This window comes from Psammomys obesus, unplaced genomic scaffold (genome assembly GCF_907164565.1).
Source record: "Psammomys obesus unplaced genomic scaffold, mPsaObe1.curated_primary_1811, whole genome shotgun sequence".
In the NCBI taxonomy this organism is placed as follows: Eukaryota; Metazoa; Chordata; class Mammalia; order Rodentia; family Muridae; genus Psammomys; species Psammomys obesus.
In genome coordinates, this window is record NW_026596131.1 from 5,139,853 (window position 1) to 5,159,897 (window position 20,045).

At 47.9% G+C, this 20,045-nt stretch overlaps 1 protein-coding gene across 3 annotated transcripts in view; it reads right to left on the minus strand.

Annotated features, from left to right (window-relative positions):
* Positions 1-20,045, minus strand: part of Rgs9 (regulator of G protein signaling 9) — a 104,817-nt gene that overhangs the window by 22,919 nt on the left and 61,853 nt on the right. For 2 of the 3 annotated variants that reach the window (XM_055592432.1, XM_055592430.1), the window contains 5 exons: positions 19,813-19,894; positions 11,498-11,569; positions 3,007-3,036; positions 1,959-2,020; positions 544-657 (listed from right to left, as the gene is read on the minus strand). In XM_055592432.1, coding sequence (XP_055448407.1) covers positions 544-657; positions 1,959-2,020; positions 3,007-3,036; positions 11,498-11,569; positions 19,813-19,894 — 360 coding nt within the window. The remainder of the gene's footprint in view (positions 1-543; positions 658-1,958; positions 2,021-3,006; positions 3,037-11,497; positions 11,570-19,812; positions 19,895-20,045) is intronic. The other variant, XM_055592431.1, reaches the window with a different exon arrangement.

A 20,045-nucleotide genomic window follows, 5' to 3' on the forward strand; every position in this document is an offset into this window, starting at 1 on the left:
CAAAAAGAAAACTTGAGACAGGGCCTCGTGTACACCAGGTTGGCTTTGAACTTGCTGTGTAGCTCAGGCACCTTGGATGTCTGATCCTCCTGCCTCGCAAGTGCTGGGCTTACAGGCACGCATCATCATCATACTCTGTTAGGGGCTGAAGCCCAGGCTTCATGAATTCTAGGCCCTTTTGCGACTGAGTCACAGACCATCCTGAAATGAAGCACATTTCGGGGCTGGGGAGATGGCTCAGTGGTAAAGTATTTTGCTAGGTAAGTGCGAAGACCAGTTTGGATGTCCAGAACCCACGAGAAAACCAAGCGGGTGTGGTAGCCACCTGTAATCTCCTCCCTTAGGAGGCAGAGCTGGGATCCCCGGGGAAAGCTAGCTAGCGAGGCTAGCCAGAACTGGAGAAGTACAGGTTCAGTGAGAGACCGTGCCCCAATAAACAGCAGAGATGGGCAAAGGAAGACACCTGATATTAACCTAAGGCCTCCATCTACATGAATACATGCACCTACACACGTACAGATGTGTTAAAACCCCAATACATACAGTTTTGCATTTAGATCCCAGAACTGGGTGTCATCAGTTATCCAAGGATTGCTTGGAAGGCAGCCTGACATGATGGCGTCATTGGACAAGAACTGCTCGCTGTACTTGACAATTCTGAAAAGCAGAGAGACGAAGGCTTTCCTAGGAACGCAGCCCTGGGAGACAAGACAACCACATGGCCTAACTGGCCAGCTCTCCCTCTCATCTGGCATCGATTTAATCACACCCACATTACTGCCTTTTCAGAAAAATGTGCGACAGCCCCCGGGATGGGCAGCTGTTTGGAAAGATCTGTCCTGCTGTACCTGGGAAGTAGGGCCCTCTTCTCCCAGTCCTGTTCCTTTGTCAGTTTTCTGTCCCTAGTGCAAATCTGGCCTTATCACGTGTCATCAGAAGATTCCAAGGCTGACAGAGTTTGTCTGTGTCTTGGTGTCCATCTTGGAAGCTGCAATTGCCACAGATGAGCCAAGGCCACTGACCCTTTGGACTCCACTTCTGAAAGGGTAATTCCTGTGTCCGGGAACTGCAATTCACTGCCCAATCCCTTTGGCCCCAAGTTAGGTGGGACCTTCTAAGTTAACGCATTTCCTGGTGTCTGAGATAGAGGCAGTGCCCTTCTCTGTGTGTGAAGAAGAACCACAGGTTGTTTGGGCCACAAACTCTGCCCACATCCATAGACATGCTTTCAGGGAAGATGGCACATTAAAAAAAAATTGAATTTGGGAAAGTTTAAAAGCTATTTGAAGATTTTTATGAGATCCTAACTGTTGCCAAATATTTGATCACACTATGAACCCAAGATTGTGCTGTTTACTGAAGCAAACAAACAAACAAACATATCCTGTTTCTGGTTGTGGTGTGGCTCATCCCTAGCATACACCTTTAGTACAAGAGCTTTCTGCTTGACTATTGTAAATAGGATTAAATAAAGTCAACCATAGGTCAAGAGGCAAAGCAAGCAACCAGTCGACAGGGAGTGAACATAAGAAAAAAACATTGAGAGTAAGAGGAAGTCAGAGGAAGGACAGAGAGATGCACAGGAAGTAGAAGGGAAAAGACGGTGAACCTAAGGATTTTTTGTTTTTGTTTTTTTCTTTTTGTTTTGAGAGGCTTCACTTTTCCTTCTGGGACATCGGCTGAGGAGGAAGGTCAGCTGGGTGCTTTCTCGGTCTCTCTGAGCTAGCAGGCTTTTACCCCAGCATCTGGCTCCCGGGTCTTCATTGGTAAACTCAAATGATTAAGATTTCATTAAAGCAGCTCCTGACCCATGACCTAATATTGGAAAAATGCACTAACATAACATGGTTCGTTGGAACCTGAAGTCAATCCGCACATGGTTCGCCATGTTTGACTTAGAGCAGACATTCTCTTGCACACCTGTTGCTCATGCTGTAGAAGACAAACCTGGAACTTACCCTCCAAGGGACACTGAAGACTTCACTGTGGACCTCATTAAGGCCTGTTGGTAATACATGATCTGGAAGAGAGACGGTTGTTAGACCACATGTGTGATTATTAACCGTGACGGTCAGCCTGACAGGATCTGGGACCGCTTGGGGGACAAACCTCCTGGCCCGTCTATGAGAGGGTTTCTAGAGTGGATTGAGAGGGGAGGATCCGCCCTAAAGGTGAAGACTGAGCATTGGCTGGGGCCCAGGACTGGAGAAAAAGAAGACAGCTGGGCATCTGCATTCATCTCTCTGCTTCTGCACTGTGGATGCCATGTGGCCAGCTGCCTTGTGCTCTTGCTACTGTGACTGGCCCTCCCGTAGTGGACTGTATCCCCTAAAACTGTGAGCCAGGATTAACCCTTCCAGCCTTAGGTTGCCTTTGTCAGGTATTTTGTCATAGCAACAATAAACATAATTAAATACTCTCCAACTTCCTGTCCTTGAGCACAGCTGACTCTGCCATTACACATGAGGCCGTGTATCCCTACCAACACCTTCAAGTCAGCTGCCTCAGTGACAACCGGGCTCAGGCCCACACCTCGGGCCGCTACTTAGTATTCTGCTTAACCCATCATGTGTCTGTTTGAGGAAAGCCAACAACTGGGGAAAAATGTGTCCCAAGGAGTACTGGAGTAAGATCTGGAGATACATGCTTAAACCCTGCAGAGATTGGCCAAAGTAGGTAGCTTGTCCCATGGAAAGACTCCAGATGGATTTGTAAGAGCAGGTTCCAGCCTAGGGGTGTGGACATGACAGCGTCTGCTCTCACAGCCCTCTCTGACCATCCCTCAGATGTGTGGCTTCAAGGGACATTTCACATCTCAAGCCCCAGCATCTGCCCCACTGAGACCTTACCAAGGATCCCTTGTTGTCCATTAATTTGGAAACAATGGTCTGAACATTACACATGGACTTCACTTCATTACCGAGTGTGGATCATGAAGCCAAAGTACACATAATTTGTTAGAAGATTTTGAAATCAAGCTTCACTGGAAACTGGGAGACTAATTACCTCTTTTCTGACAGCAGTGATTGTTTGTTTCTGCAAAACAAAGAAGAAAAACCATTAAATTGGTGCCATTAAATCCGTACAGTTCAAATGTCCATTTGAAAAAAAAAAACACTGCCTGTGAGAAAACTGCTCATCTTCTCATAGTTTACAAGTGCCATCTCCCCACCTCTACCATCTCCATCCAGCTCTGTGGAACCGTAGCCAGGGAAGAACTACTTACCACGGTAACTTTAGTCCTAAAAACCAAGGTGAACTAAAGACCAAGTTTGGGGCTGGCCTTGCTCTCCCATCTACAGAAACAGCTTGAAAGTCAGGAGATGAAGAGGGAAACTTAGGTTGAGAAGATGGCTCAGCAGATGTGAAGTCCTTACCTCACAAGCCTGACAACCTGAGTTTGGTTCCTAGACCCTACGTGAAAGTGGAAGGAGAGAACCAGCTCCACAAAATCGCCCTCTGACCTGCCGATTCGACACAAGCTAGAGTTATCTGAGTGGAGGGTACACAATCGAGAAAATACATCTACAAGACTGCCCATGGATAAGCCTACGGGACAGCTACTTAACTAATGATTGGCGGGGCGGTGGTGCCCACTGTGGGCAGTGCCAGCCCTGTGATGGAGGTCATGGAATGCAAACACTCCTCCATGGCTTCTGCTTCAGTTCCTGCCTCCACATGCCTTGACTCCCCACAGTGATGGATTGTTTGCCTGGGAGTCATAAGCTGAAACAAACCCTCTCCTCCCCGTGTTGCATTTTGTTGTGGTATTGTCTCATAGGAATGGGAACCCTAAGGCCCCATGGAAGGTATGAGCTACACACACAATAAAGAAATAGGTAAAAACTGCTGATAACTGGAAGCCACCTCTTACTAAGACATAGAAAGAGGACCTTGAACATTTTGAACAATGTTGAATGAATCGTGAGATTCACTCTCAGGCACTCATAACAATTTGACTGACATCACAAATGGAAAAAAATAAATAACAGCCATGTTTCCAGAAACAAAGTGGGCAATTAAAAATATAAAAATGAACCCCACAGCAAGTCAGAGTTGTAATGCGGGGAGATCCCACTGGCTCCCACGCCCTCATGGAAGCTATCAAAGCAAGTTCAAGCTCATGCTAGGGATCAGCCACAGTGTGCCTTCTCTCTGGACTTCCTGAGTAAACAGAGAAAGAATGGCTCCAAGACAGGCTTCCCATTTAGGCTCTTAGAAGCTACTGGGATATTTGGATCAATCTCCAGCTGAAATCTCCCAGTCTACAATCCGCAGAACAGGCTTTCTTGGGTGCCACCTCTCAGCCCTACACAATCCTTTGAGGTTGGGACTGTGGGAATCCAAATCTTGGTTTCCTGAGATTCGGTTATGTATGAGGGTCGTTTGGTGCCGACTCTGATCCTACAAACTGGACCTCATAACTCCCGCCTGCCTAATATTGCTGCTGCTGAATTAAGCCAAATTTCATTACGAATAGCTTCACATGTATGCTTCTCCTTAGACACTGAAAAGGGAGCCACTGGTCCATTGGCTCAGAGGTATGGAAGCTCCCAAGGCCCAATACGGAATGTACAGAACACAGCTCTCCTCTTTCATTAATGCAGGATATCATTTTGGATCTTTTTGGATGGCTTTTCACAGGAGACCTATGGATGGTTACTGTGGCCGTGCAAAGTTGAAGGGAGTGATCTTAAGTAGAGCTGAGGTAGGGCTTTCAGTTTTGAGCTGCCACGTCTGACCTTCTCCTTCATAGAGCATCACGTTTCATTTACGTGACTGTATTTTATAACATATATGCCACCATCAGAACACGGGCGCTTCCTTTAGAATCTCGCCTGACTCAGGGTAGACCCTTGACAAATACCAAATCGATGATGGTTCTGGTGTGCTTAGGATCTTGGAAAGAGAGACTGTCTGACAGCTTCTTCTTAAAAAAAATCTAAAAGCACTCAGCAGGCAGTCCAGAGCCACGGCCCTCAACCTTCCTAACACTACGACCCTTTAATACTGTTCTTCGTGTTGTAGCGACCCCCAGCCATAAAATTATTTTTGTTGTTGCTTCACAACCATAGTAGGCGATCTCTGTGAAAAGGGCCATTTGACACACACCTCTCAGGGGTCGCAACCTACAGGCTGAGAACCACTGACGGAGTGCAATCACAGCTGATCTTGCTCCCTTTCTCTCTCAGCACAGGGCTTTGTTTTAGAAGACGTGCAGTTTGGACAGAAAGGGACCCTGGGACCAGAGTAAAACTTCATTCAAATCTAGTATAATCAGATGCTCCTGTTACGGGCTTGTTGGGACAATTATGTGAATAGTGGCTCATGATCTAGGGTCTCTGCTGAAAGAGGAGCTCGACTCTTACACAGCATTTCCCCCTTAGCAAACGCAAAGCAACATACGCTTCTTTGTACTACTAAAAAGCTTAAAGGAGAACGATTTTACAACTGATTCCATGCTGAGAAGACCACGGCTCTGGATGGCCGCTGGTAGTAATGCCTGCCACAGGAGCTTCTGGCCAATCATTGGCTCAACCGAAACTCAAATCCACCTCTGCAATATGCAAGGCCTAGGATGAGCCATGAGAACCAGAAAAACCATTGTGTCTATTGCTTCTCTCCACTTTCCCTGCTCTCTTTACCACAGCCCTTTCTTTGCCTTGAGCTAGGAATGCTGCAGAACAGAATGGCTGTCCAGCATTTTAATTGTAATGAAAGCCAAGAGAACAAAGGCCTCGACCACGAGATGCAATAGGAACACAGAGAACACAGTACACTAACCACGCAAAGGCCAACCCCCAGCAAGTGCTGTATCTTAGGCACCCTCTCTCAGAGGACCTAGGGCCCAGCATCAGACATCCCATCTTCCATTGCCCCATTGCCAGCCCTGGGGCTCAGGATCCTCAGGGCACCACAAAGAAGAAAGGAGCAGCACTGTGGCTGTCCTGTCGTTCTCTGGGCCCCACAGGGAGCTGCTGTTGGAAGCGACAGCCACATGCGCACGCTTCATTTCTACCTCTGGTAACTCCCCGTGGGGCCACCGTCTCCATCTTCAGAATTTTCGTTCTTTTTATACTTCATTCACTTGCTTTGCCTTTACTTTCACCATCTTTTCAGAACTCTGCCTCTGGGATGACTTTTTGTCTTTCTTCTGGTTCCCAGAATTACCAGTCAATTTCTGGGGCCCAGCCTTCAATGCGCTCCCTAACGCGGGGGTGGGGACTACATACTCCAAACAATGCAAACCGTAAGCAGTTCTGATTTCAGATATTTTTTTTTTCTCAGATCTTTGGAAATCTACCCAGACATGATTGAGACAGCTAGAGGATGGGACCAAAGTCGAACCAGAAAATCAACTGATAGACTTCATTTATACCTTCTACATGTAACCTGAGCATAATTTTATAGACTACTTTCAGTAGTTTAGTGCATAAAACAACCTTTGTATGCTTCGAGATGGGGTACATCCCTGGTGACCTGGAACTTAGACCAGGCTGGCTTCAAACTCACAGAGCACTAGCAGTAAAGACATGCACCACCACAGCCAACCCAAACAAAGTCTCCCGGTGTAAGCTCTCCACTGTGGCATCATGTTGGTGCTCTAAGTTTCCAGACTTAGACCCAAGCATCCCCATTCCTCTCTTGGCCTGTCCATGTGCACCTCAGCTTTTCATTCTAGCTGCACGCATACCTGTCCACCATGGGAGTGGACACCTCAGGAGTGACACACATGTATCCTGTGTGCAGAGCGAGACACATGCATGATGAAATGTGTACAAGAATGGGGCGGTGCAGGGAAAAGGTTCCAGACTTTTCTAAAGGGTGGGGGCGATCTGACATGTGAAATGGGGGTAACTCGGGGAAGTGCGTAGGCTCTCGGTCCAGACGAAAGTTGAAATCTTGGTTTTGTACATTACTGGGTAGATGATCTTGGACAGATTTTTGGCATCTGAAAGTCTTTGGTTTCTCATTTGTAAAAGGAAAATGGGGGGGGGCGTTAAGCAGGGTAACATACATGAGCAGTGGGCATATTGCAGAGATTCAATATATAATGCCATCAATTAGGGCTAACATACTGTTGCTGAAATATGACCCATGTGGGGTGCGGTGTCAGTTCCCATTCCAAGATACAATACTGTTCCAGGCAATAGTCAGGACACAGCTATACTGAAAGACATTGTCATTGTTTTTCCGAAATTCAAATTTAACCAGGAAGCATGTGGGGCTTTGTTTTGTCTGTTTAACTTGTACTTGTAAACCCACTATCAATATTATTACCACTTAGCCAAAAGGTCATAAAAAACATCATGCTAATGTTATTAAAAATACAAACACCCACACACTCTATGCAGTTCAGAGAAAACCACCTGGAGACAGACTAGGACAAATAAACTTTTTTTTAAAACCCTGGAAATCATATGTGTAAGCTACTCTTCTCTTGGACACGGGCTCTCCTGGCACGAAGCCTTTACGCTCCCACTTAGAGGAATACCCTTCCCCACGCTAAGAATATTCTGCCTAAAGACTCTGACAGTTCTCCATTCCTGATACTCTAACAACCTGTTTTTTCTTCTTGTGAGGATTTCCCGAATAAAATCACATTAGTTACACATCTCATGGCCTTCAGAGGCTGGGGATGATTGTCAGGGGGAGGCTAGAGAGGTCAGCGCTACGCCTGAGGAGCAATGGAGTCCTGCTGGACAGAAGAGCGGGAGCCAGAAGACAGAGCAGCAGAGAGCTGGCGATGAGGCGGTCTGGTAGGAGTCTGAGGACAGGAGGGAAGTGGAACACTAGCTGGAGAGACAGGGAGGACCCAGGCCAGGCACCGAGAGCAGGGGAGGGGGTGGGGGTGGAGCGGTCAGAAGTTGCAAACAGATAAATCTAGAAAGTGAAGTTGTTAGTGCAAAGTGCACAGAAAAAGAGAGAGCGGGCAGCTGTCGGAGGATCCAGGATCTGAGGCCGTGATTAACTGAGCAGACGTTTGTCTGCCTGAAATAAAAATGCCCAAGATAAAGAGAGTAAAGAACTTGAGAGAGAGACAGACAGACAGACAGAGAGAACATATGTGTGAAGGCCCAAAGTCAACTTGGGGTGTCGTCATTCAAGTGCCATCCACCTTGATTTTTTTAAAGACGGGGTCCCTTATAGGCTGGCTGTCCAGTGAGACTCGGGGACCCTCCTGTCTCTGCCTCCCTAGCGCTGAGATGACAAGCACCCACCGCGACGCTTACATAACCAAGCTATCTCTCCAACTCTCAGAGTAAAGAACTATAAGACAGCAATAGAACATTAAATCAGCCAATGGCATTCTAAGAGTGAGAACTTCAGTGCTGGCATCAGGCCCTCTACCTATAGGCGATCCTGGGTGCAGTACTTGGGCTGGGTGACGAGAGGAGAGGTGCTGACCTAAATCCTGAACCGCAATCCTAACTGAGCTGCTTTGGGCAAAGACCTAGATTTCTCTGTTTTGGTTTTGCAACATGAGAAATAAAACTGATTATTATCTCCAGACCTCAATAAAGCTTCTACAAACCACATGATGGGCATTGGCACCAATCAGGCAGGACTTGGGGCAGGTTTCTGTGGTTCCCATCCCAGCTTCACTATGTTCGAGCTGTGTGTCTTTGCATGAGTTTCCCCTCCCTGCGGACCAGCTTCATCCACTAACAGGGATGGCCTTGTTATTCTGTGCCTCCTTCATGCATGTGAGTCTCCGAGCCGGGACTAGGTGAGATGCGCTTCAGCACCATGCGTGACAGAGGGTGCCATCAGTGCACATGAAGCCCGCACTATCCTCTGCTAGCCACCATCACACAGAGAACCACAGGAAGAAAGCCGTCCCTGCTGGTGGGAGCACACGGGTTTTGCTCAGTGAAGACTGGGTTGGGATCTTAGCAACTCATGGCATCTAATACCCGGGAGTCACATTTCTGCCTTATTTTCAAAGACTAGCATGCATGCCCATGTGACCTATGCAGTTCCCAAAACAGAGGCAGAGGAGATGAAATGGTGTGACTTTCCTCTTGCCCCTCCTCCACCTTCTCCCAGCATAGAAGCCTGAGAAGGTAGAAGGACAGAGGGACCTACATTTAGTACCCTAAATGGGATCAGATGTCTATAAAGGTATGAAAGCACAACAGGGTATTATTTGGTGGAGGAAGACGAGTAAGAGATGGTCAAAGGGGGATGGGAGGGTAGTAGGGGAGGTGATGAATAAGAACAGAGAATAATGATATATATAATATATGTATATACTATATATATACATGAAAGTGTCTTAATGAAACCCATTCACTTCGTTTGCTTACTTTAAACCTTAACTGAAACTAAATAGAGCAATAACATAGACTTAAGTAAAAGACGAGACCCCCCATAAACCCGTCCCCTTCACGGTATAATGACCTGCTATGATGATAACAATGAGAGCTACCCTTAGAGGGTCTCACATGTTGTGTATTGTCCTGGACATTTCTAAAGAAACGACCCTGATTAATCTCTTACAAAACTAATGTTAGGCACATTCTATAGATTAGTAAACTCAAGTTCTGAAAGGCTTGGTAGCCAACCAAAATGGTAGAACTGGGTTCCTTCCTAGGCCCAAGAGCACTCTCTTCAGCATTAAGTGTTGTCTCTCACTGTTGGGTGACAGTGTGGCCCCTGCCATGAGCAGCACTAGATGGCAGTGTAACCCCTCCTGGTGTGGAGGAAATAAAGCAGAGGGTCAGAGAGAGTACAGACAGGGCTCTCAAGCAGACCAGTGCCCAGCCTTTATCCAGGGTTCTGCTTGTATGGCTGGATGTTCTTTAGCAAGAAACAGCGAGGTGGAAAGACATATGCACTTGACTTTCTGTATGCTCTCAAGGTATCGGAACTGAAAATACACTCACACACATACATATTCATACATACATACATACACACTAAGCCTGGCCCCTGGCTGAGACCAAATCCTCCCAGGTCTGGGCAGCCTTACTGACCAACGGCCATTGTCTGGTGAAGCTGGTTTTTGGGGACACCTGCCGACCAAACAGCCTCTATTCTCATGCTCAGTGGGCATTTGCCTCTGCTTAGGGCAAACAGGGGCCAAGAATCCCCCCGTTCTCAGTAATGACCCTCTTCTCTGCTGTGGGTTCTCCAGACTGAGACAACTATCAAACCTTTGCCTTCTCAAGACCTCATGGAGGAGTCTCCCAGCTCTCTGTAACCCTCTCCTGCCAGAGCAGGAAAAGGGGCAATAGGGTCGTCTGTTGCCATGACACCCAGCCCCAGCCCCAACCCCTCCCTGCATAGGGGATGTGGTGGGCTCTGTGCTGCTGGAGAGAGGAGGGCGGCTCGCACGCTGTTTCTTCTTACTGCTCCACAGTGGCCAGCACTCGAGCACACACACGAGAAAGAGAGCTGACGAGAGAGAAAGGGAGAGGTGAGTGTGCGGCAGAGATGGCACAGCCCGTGCAGAACCCACCACCCCTTAGCCTGGGCTCCGCCTCACATCCAGTCGGAGCATGGGCAGCAGCTGCCACACCCGGGTTCTTGGAAGCCAGAAGGCAAAGCTCTTTCCGTCCCGGTGGCATAAAGATGTGCCCTCGGCGAGAGGGCCTACTGGCCACCCTCCTCAGAAGTCATCCAACCACAGCTCCATGGCTACTCTCCCACACTGACCACGTGAAGGCCGTGTTCTCGCCTTCCCATGCCCCACATACATACACACAGCTGAGCCTCAGTCAGTCCCCACATCCCACCCATGTCAGAGACAGTGATGCGCTTGCTGCCTCTTCTCCCCTCCTCCACAGGAGAGGTTTCCAGAGCAGTACATTATCCATTAAAAAAAAAAAAAAAAAAAAAAACTCCCACCCGAGTTCTGTATTTTACTCGATGAATCTGTCTCCATAGCAACTAAGCCTAAAAGACCTTGGCACTGATCCGCTATCTGACAAGAAAACGGGGAAGAGGCTGCTGGGAGAATGGCAGCTGAAAGCTGGCTGATGTGCCCTAACTGTATCCCAGGAAGGGTCATTTTGGACAAGAGTCCCTAACGATGCCCCTGGTGATGCTCTCTGGAGGCTCTCAGTCCCTCTCCGCACACCACAGTGCTACTGTACTAGCCAAATCCTGCTCTTTTCTCTCCCCCTCTGCTCGGCCGTCTTCCTCCTAGTCAGACACACCCTTCCAGGTGCCCACTCATGCCTTGAGGACAAGCTGTAACAATGGTACACTAGGTTGGAAATCTCATTAGATTTTTTAAGCGTGAAATGCCTCAGATGTCATACGGTCTGCCCTAGAGCCTTCATTCGTTTGCTGTGACCACTGTACCCAGGACCCTTGCCATGGCCTCCTCTTCCTCTGACTCCAACACCACAGAGCCATGTTTCAGACCCTGATATCAGCAGCAGTCTCCAAGAAGATATAACATTCCTCACAGACACAGATACAGATGTGAATACCTTCCCAACCTCAGAACCTACCCCAGACCCTGTCCAGAACACAGCAGACATACCTGGTTTACCTTAACTTCGTTTGGATTGGTCACGCGGTCCAGGCCATACTCTAGCACATTGTTCATTCCAGGCTGAATAGAAGAATACAATATAAGGGTCACCACAGGAAATCTCTGGTTTCTGATCAACTTTAGATCCTGCCCAAGCTGCCAACTGAGAGATGAAGCTGAGAAGGGCTTGTGGTCTAGCCCACAAAGAAATGTGAGGGTGTGTAAACCCCCAAATGAGTTAGAAAGTTTTATGTGGGCTCTTCTGTCTATTACTACAGATCCTCAGCACTCAGCATAGTGGGGGATAAGAAGGCAAGGCCAGTGGGCTGGAGGGAGGGAGAGAAGATGAAAGCTTCTTTTTTACCAAAGGATAATGGGATGGATAGACAGATAGGGGGAAGGCAGGTGGTATACATTGTAGACAGATGGATGGGTGGATGAGTAGGTGGGTGGGTGGGTGGGTGGATGGATGGATGGATGGGTGGGTGGATGGATGAGTGAGTGGATGGATGGATGATAGATAGGATAGACTGTGGATGGATAAATAGCACTGAGGTTCAATAAGACTTCACTGCAATTGATCCCTGGGACTCTGGTTCCCCCTATGGGTCTCTGTCACCAACCCCTGCAGTTGCTGCCAGGGCTGGGTTAGAAGAAGGAAGTGCTTTGAGTAGTGCTTTGGGTCATGCACTATCCATTTCCAGCCCCAATTTTGCCATTTCCCAGATGTGCCAACCACCCAAGAAGCAGAGATAACACCTCCTACATGACAGGTACTTCTAGGATTTAGCAAAATGGAGCGTGACACTGTCAGTAGAGAGTAGCTATCCCTGAAGGGCCTGGACTCCTTTATGGTTGAGCATACAAAGGTGTAACCAAACCTGCTAAAGCAATCTCTGTCGGTTCCCATTTCCTCCAGTTAACCCCACCCTGCACCCAATCTCACTTGGCCTCTCTCATCTCCTTGAGGCCAGCAGTTGAGGTTTTTCACTTCCTCCTGTACAGGCAATGAGGCTGTGCTAATGAGGCTGACTTCACAGCGGCATCTGTGGCTCTGTCCCCGTCAGATCCAGTCCCATTGGCAGCACTGAAAGTGGTTTGAGTTCAGAAGTTGGACTGCTAGATTAAAATCTAGGACATCTGGTTAAGTTCAGAGCAACACAAATAATTTATGTCCCGAACCATTTTGGAGGAGTTGGGATATAAATTTCTTGGTTGGTGGTTCTTCTGTTGTTGTTGTTGTTGTTTTGTTGTTTTTTTTGTTTTTGTTCTTACAGGGTAGGAAATGAAGTCTTTTTGTACTAGGCTTGCCTTGAACTCCACAGTGTAGCCCAAATCTGTCTAGAATTCACAATTCTCCTGCCTCAGCCTGAGATTACAGGCGCCTGTCACCATGTCTAGCTCCAATGGCTTAACACTTACTGTATGTTTATACTAAAAACATAAAATAGATTTTGATAGCCAATAAATTCTGACATAAACCATTTTAATGCAGGGTAATTGTTGCTGAGGCCAGGAAGCGGCTGAGTGGGTGGAAGTGCTTTGTCACACAAGCCTGACAAGCTGAGTTCTGTCCCTAGAACACATGTGAAAAGCCGGATGGGTGTGGTGCACATCTGGAATCACGGCACCTCGTCCAGTGAGATGGGTGGCAGGCACGAGAGAACTGGCCAGAAGCTCACAGGCCAGCAAGCCTAGAGTACTCAACATGGCTACAGAAATGAGAGACGCTAGGTGGAAGCAAGGCAGGAGGAAACCAGCTCCCAGTGTTTCCTCTAATCTCTAGGCCTCTGATGTGGCACACACGTGTGTACATGTGTGTCTGCACTCACAGACTCGAACCTAATTAATTAATTAACTAATTAATTAATTAAGAACTAGATGCCCTGTATTCCACTTGCTAAATATGGCGTCCTAGCTCATCAGGCTACCACAGAGGCAAATACTGGGCCTACAGACAATAAAAGGAAGCGACGAAAAGCAAGGTAGAAAGTGGATGAGAGAAGAATGAGGAAACAGTGCTCCCATCCTCACCCTCCTACCCGTGGGCCTTGCTCAGTACTACCAATGCGCTGGACACTGCCCTAAATCTTGAGGCTAGTGAATGTGACATGAGACTCCCGCTTTGGGAGCCCACTCCCCCCGAAGATAGAGGGAGTCATTTCTGGTCTTGGAGAGGGGGGAAATTTCTTAGTAGTCACAACAAGATGAGTGACAATTATGATAAACGTCACGAGGAGGCAGAAGTCCCAGACAGCCCTCAAGATGGTCTAACCTCATACGAAGGAAAATAGACGGATGTGGTCACCAGACTAACACTGTCACCTAAAATGGCCTTCGGGGATTTCCCCCTACGTCTGCTACAGAGAAACTCCCACCAGCACATCTGAAGATGAATTTCACACACACGCAAACTTTCACACTGTGTTGTCTAACACACCTACACACCCTCAACTTACGCATTCCTACTCACACAGGCTCCCATTCATTTGTGTGTACCCATACATGCTCACTGCACACTCAGAGCCCACCCTGACAGTCACCCCCCAGCCACCGCCCAGTTCCTTTTCACAGTTGCCTCAGCAGCTCCATGGGGTCATCTGCTCCAAGCCTGAGTTGGCTGTTTAGCTGCCCCTTTGACCTGGCCCCACAGACTACAGAAATTAGGTGGCCTGGGGAGCAATAGTACTATTCACATAGTTTAAGCCAGTTCCAAGGCCACCTCTGCTGCCCAGACTCTGCCACCTCTGAGCTTTATTGTTCTGCCATGCTCTCCAGTTCCAGCCCATCACCACCACCCCCGGCAGATTTCCTCACCAGTTCTAGGAGATGGCCAGACACCTTTTCCTGGCTGTGCCTTCACCTTGACCTCTCTGTGGGTGGCAGCACCTTAAGTCCCTGTTGAGGAAACTGTAGTCCAAACCACTGTCCTGTCCAAACTTTCCCAGATGTTTATAAGTAAGAGAGACTCCCAGGTTCATTCATTCATTCGTTCATTCATTCATTTATCCATCCATCAGGCAGTTAGTATAGTCTTTATCCAGAGCTACTAGTCCACAAGTGAATACTTAATTGAAGATGACCCAGAGCTGGCTGTCAATGCACACTAAATAAAGGCAACTAATCGAGGTACTGCCAGAAGATGCCTACCAACCTGGTGTCTTCACACTGAAAGCCTGTCAGGGATGTGTGGGCTATGAGTCTCTCTCCTTCGATTGGAGAGGCTGTGAACACCAGGGTGGGACCTGTCAATCACATCCCTCAGGCATAAACAAAAGAGGCAGTTTGCTAAATGCCTGGTAATCTTAAGGTGACACCCACAGAAATCACTGTTCCAGGGTGGCACCAGCCTTCTACCAGTCCCTGAGTCCACCCGCTTCCCCTAAAACATCAGACCGTTTCGTCCCATGGGTCAGAGCCGATAAACAAAGGACCACACTGTTTTATAGGCAGAGTAAAAAAAAAAGAGGAAATGAGGAGACAGTTTTAGGTGGGAGAGTTAAACCCTGTTCCAAGCACAGCTTGGGGTTTGAGCGTCACTTCCATGGGGAGGCGTATCCTGGCACCAGGTCTGATGCAAGATTTCTTTCTTCTACGAGCTTGCATGGTATTCTGTATGTTATTTATTCATTTGCATAATAGTTTTAGTCATTGTTTTCTCTGCTATCTTATAGTAAGTTCCTTGAGATCATGAGCCATGTCTATCCTGGCTCCTAAGTCAAATACTCCCATTGCCTTGAGAGCATCTAACATAAAATAAACATCTGAAAGTTATGCTGTTGTTTTTTTCTTAATTACCACCAGCATATACCAAGGGTTCCCTATTGGTTTACAATACACTAAACTTCAGACTATTTTCTATTGAAGGATTGACCATATCGTTTTAATAGCTTCACAATGTCCCACCACGTTCTATATCCCTTAAATTATTCTCCACTGTGGGGCATTTCGAACAACCTCAGCAGGAAGTGGAGAGCAGCTATCTTCTTTGCTGTGTTTATGTACGTGGCTGTAATGAAGACTGTTTAACTTAATGTTCGCTCACATGACCACTTGGCTTAGGATGCAAGGCCAGAAAAACGCCCTCTCCCAGAAAGCCAGGCCTGACTGACGGCCTGCACCCTCAGAAGCCACGGGTGGTGCCCAGGTGGCTCAGTGAAGCTACACAAAACCCCTAAAAGTTTTGCTCAAAAAAATCATGTCGTGCCTTTCATGAGTTCTTGTTTTATAAGTGATGCTATGTTTATAATTTTTAATAAAGATAATACTATCTTAGGAAAAAAAAAAGGAATCATGCCTCAGGCCAGGGATGTAGCTCAGTTGGTAGAGTACTTTCCTGGCACATGAAGCCCTGGGTTCCATCCCAAGCAACACATACATTGGGTAAGGAAATAAAGGCAGAAGGATCAGGAGTCATCCCTAACTCCATTAAAAAAAAAAAAATCCTCCTGATCTCTGAAAGACTCTACCTAGCAGTGTATCAAAGCAGATGCTAAGACTCATAACCAAAACTTGGGCAGAGTTCAGGGAATCATATGAAAGAAAGGAGAGTTAGTAAGACCTGGAGAGAACAGGAGCTCCACAAGGACCAAATATATCTGGGCACAGGGGTCTTTTCTGAGACTGATTCTCCAACCAGGGACCATGCATGGTTATAACCTAGAACCCCTGCTCAGATGTAGCCCATGGCAGCTCAGCATCCAAGTGGGTTTCCCTAGTAAGGGGAACAGGGACTGTCTCTGACACGAACTCAGTGGTGGGCTCTTTTATCTCCCCCTTCCCAGGGAGGAGCAGCCTTGCTAGGCCACAGAGGAGGACATTGCCACCAGTCCTGATGAGACCTGATAAGCTAAGGTCAGATGGAAGGGGAGGAGGATCTCCCCTATCAGTGGACTTAGAGATGGGGCAGGGAGGAGATGAGGAAGGGAGGGTGGAATTGAGAGGGAATGAGGGAGGGGGCTACAGCTGGAATATAAAGTAAATAACCTATAATTAACATAAAAATTATTTTAAAATTCTCCTTTTTCATTTATACTGTTTATATTTTGATCCATTTGGGTCAAACTCACTGACTGACCAACTACTATACCCATGTCTGATCCCACCCTCCTCTGGTGATGATTTTCTGGCCACAGCCTCAGAGAGATGTCCCTTTTTCACAGATACATACAGTACAGACTCAATGGCTGCCATTATGTGCCAACACGCCCTTCCCGGAAGTCAAGGCCCAGTAAGGATTTCATGGATGGAGAAAGAGATAAAGGAGGGGCTGGGGAGATGCCTCAGTGATTAAAGCTCTTGCTGCACACCCGAGGTCTAGAGTTCAGTTCTCTAGAACTTCGTAAATGACTGGTGGGTGTCGTCAGCAGCCTGTAATTCTAGCCTTGGAAGTCAGGGAGGCGATCACCTGAGAAAGCTGGAGAACTGAGACACATCAGTGAGCTCTGGATTCGACTTTGAGATGGAGAAGCAACAGAGGATGTTTCTAGACATCAACCTCAGGCCTCTACATGCATACACACATGTGCCCCCCAAAACAGCAAAAAATGCATATATACAACACACACACACACACACACACACACACACACACACGCACACACACGTATGAGCACACGAGGAACTGGAAGAAAAAAAAACCAGACAAATGAGCAAGTGAATAGATCATCTGGTAACTGCAGCCACGGCACACTCTCATCTAACAGGTGGCCTCAGTGGGTCTACAGAGCTCCTGCTCCGCATCCACACAGCCAAATGCTTGGCTTGCTACGGCTGGCTCTTTTCCCACTGTGCTGGGGTTTGTTTGGGTCTCCTGGAGACAGTCTGGCAGTCTGTGGGCTCCACGGCTCCCTAAGCAATCAGACAGATTGCTCTATTCCAGGCAGAGATGTACCCCGGATAGCACACCATCTTCCCTGTGCTGGCCAGAGAGAGGTGAAGGGTATTCCCGGAGAGGTGGGGCAGAAGTGTGCCCGCCTCCCAGATACAATCCTCCTTCATTCCTAATGGCTACCTGGGTTTCAGCTGAGCAGGCCAACAGTGAGGGAGGGCGGACAGGTGGAGCAGTTTTGTGTACGTGGCATTTCAAGACCGCATCAAGCATATCAAAGCTTCACTCTAAACTAGGGCGCCCTGCCCCCAGCGCTACCAAAGTAGCCAGGCTTGTGTGAACATAAATGTTTACGTTTATGGAGCCCCAGTGACTCGGAAGGTTACAAACAAACTAAAACACATGAGGACACCAAGTGCCATACAATATCACAGGAGGCCAAGGGGACATGGGGACTAAGAGAGAGGGCTGCATAGTTAACTGTGTGGGTTCAGATCCTCTGGCACATGTGAGACGTGCATCTGGGCAACGAACAACATCCCTAAGCCTCTGTTTGTTTATCAGGAAAAGGGAGTAACACTGCTCCACACGGGACTGCAAAGAGCAAATAAAGTAAAGAAAACAGACCGCTTAGTAAGATGTGAGTTTGCAACTCGGATCTGGTGTGTCGATAACAACAGTGGTGACGGCCAGGGTGGCGGTAATGATAGTGATGGTGATGGTGATGGTGGTGGCAGCACTGGCGGCAATGACGGTAATGGTGGGGATGGTGATGGCGGTGCTGGTGGCAGTGGTGGTAATGGTGGTGGAGGGATGGTGGGGATGGTGGGGATGGTAGTGGTAATAGCAAAATGTGGAGGAGGTGATGGAGGTGAGATGTCATCGTGTTGACAGAGATGGGAGGAGACAAGGGAAGCGGCCCTGCAGATTCCACATGCTCTGTACATCATTTACCCAGCTGTGAAGAGCCACTCAATCATGTCCTCCAATGGATGCCAGAAAGACTAAGGGGAATCTGGGTGGTCTGTTGTTACTCATTTCTTTCCTCTGGACCTTCTGGATAAGAGAACCAAGGCAGGGGACTGGAGAGTCTGATGCAGCCCGTTGAGAACCCTCACTGGACTTTGCCAGGACTGTAGCCACGGTGGCAGTTTCGGTGCCATGGGGTGCATGGCCACCTCAGAAAGTAAGTGTGAACCTACCAATTCCCTCATCAACAAGCCGGGTCTAGAACACCCAAGCAACGTGAAGTTCACAAAACAAGCTCCCCCTAGTGCTCCCCCTAAAGCAGGGCCACTGGAGCTCCAGAACTCTGGGCTCCATCATCCACAACCAACCCCAAGGAACCTGTGTCAGGCACCTCAAAATCGTTTTTTCCTGAAGAGGACCCCTGAAGCAAAGATAAAACAAATAAACTACTTGGGAAGGAAGCCCAGAACGTTCAGCAACACAGCATCCAAACCATATACCACAGAGGCGACACCTTAAGAAAAATCTGTTGGAAATACACAGAGAAGATGGGCAGGCCAGCCAGATTCAGATGGGAGGGAGGTCAGGCTTTAGCACCATTCCTGACTCAGGTCACTTCCTGTTCTGAGCATTCCTAGTAATTACAGGGTGCAAGGCCAATAAAAGAGGAGGAGAAAGAACATGTGTTTTGAGTGCTTCCCTTTCTGGAATCTCTGGCACCTCTCACACTCTAGTGAGATGCTGGGAAATGATACTGCCATTTCCTAACTGAGCTGGGGCAGGTTTTATTCATTTTGGACAGCCCATCTCCTAGAGCCAAATTAGAGATTTTAGAAGTCCCGAAGCTGGGCTGGAGAGATGGCTCAGTGGTTAACAGCACTGAATGATCTTGTAGAGGATCCAGGTTCGGTCCCCAGCACCACTGGTGAGTTAGAAATATCTGTAACTCCAATACCAGAGGATCTGAAATCTTTTTCTGACCTCAGTGGGCACCAGGCGTGTACCTGGTACATACACATGCATGAGGCAGAACATTCATAAAATAAAAGGGAGTCCCAAAGCTAAAGAAGCAAGGTGCTCCAAGCAATGAGAAGCTTGAAAGCATGCTTAGTCCTTCTGTCTTCCTCCCATTCCGGCTGCTAACCTGGCCCAGGGAGGGAAAGGCAAAGCTGGAGGCCATCTCTGGCTCTGCAGACTGTCTGCCCTCACTTGTTTTACTTTTCTCATTAGAGGCCAGTGTTCTTCTTCCTTCCTTTTCCCAAGGAAGAAACCACCACAAGAATGAAAAGCTCAAACCCTCGGGAAAAATGAGTCCATTCTGGCTGCTCGGTACTTAACACTGACAGATAGGCTATAAGGACCTCACCAAGACACAGCACAGGCCTCTTCGTCCAGGGAGCCACACCGCACAGACCCTCTGGCTAATCAAATCTAACCCTAGAGGGTGGGAAGCCAGAGGCAGCTGTGCTAAAGCAAGTACAAGAGAGTGAGGAGGTTCAAAAGAGGCAGGGGAAGCCATACTCACGGGGCTTCGGTGCACCAGCCAATAAGCCTTCTCCTGGCAATCCAGCGCATACCTATCTGCTTTGTTCCTTTCCTTTCCAGTCCTAAAAAAATAAAAAAAAAAAAAGCTCTGTTCAGGGCTAGCAGCGCTTCACATCTTTTGGTCTAAGATAGCCTCCATTCTTGGTGATGACCTGGACCACTTTCCTCATCAGCTGAAACAATTCACAAGTTCCAGGATGATAATGAAACAAC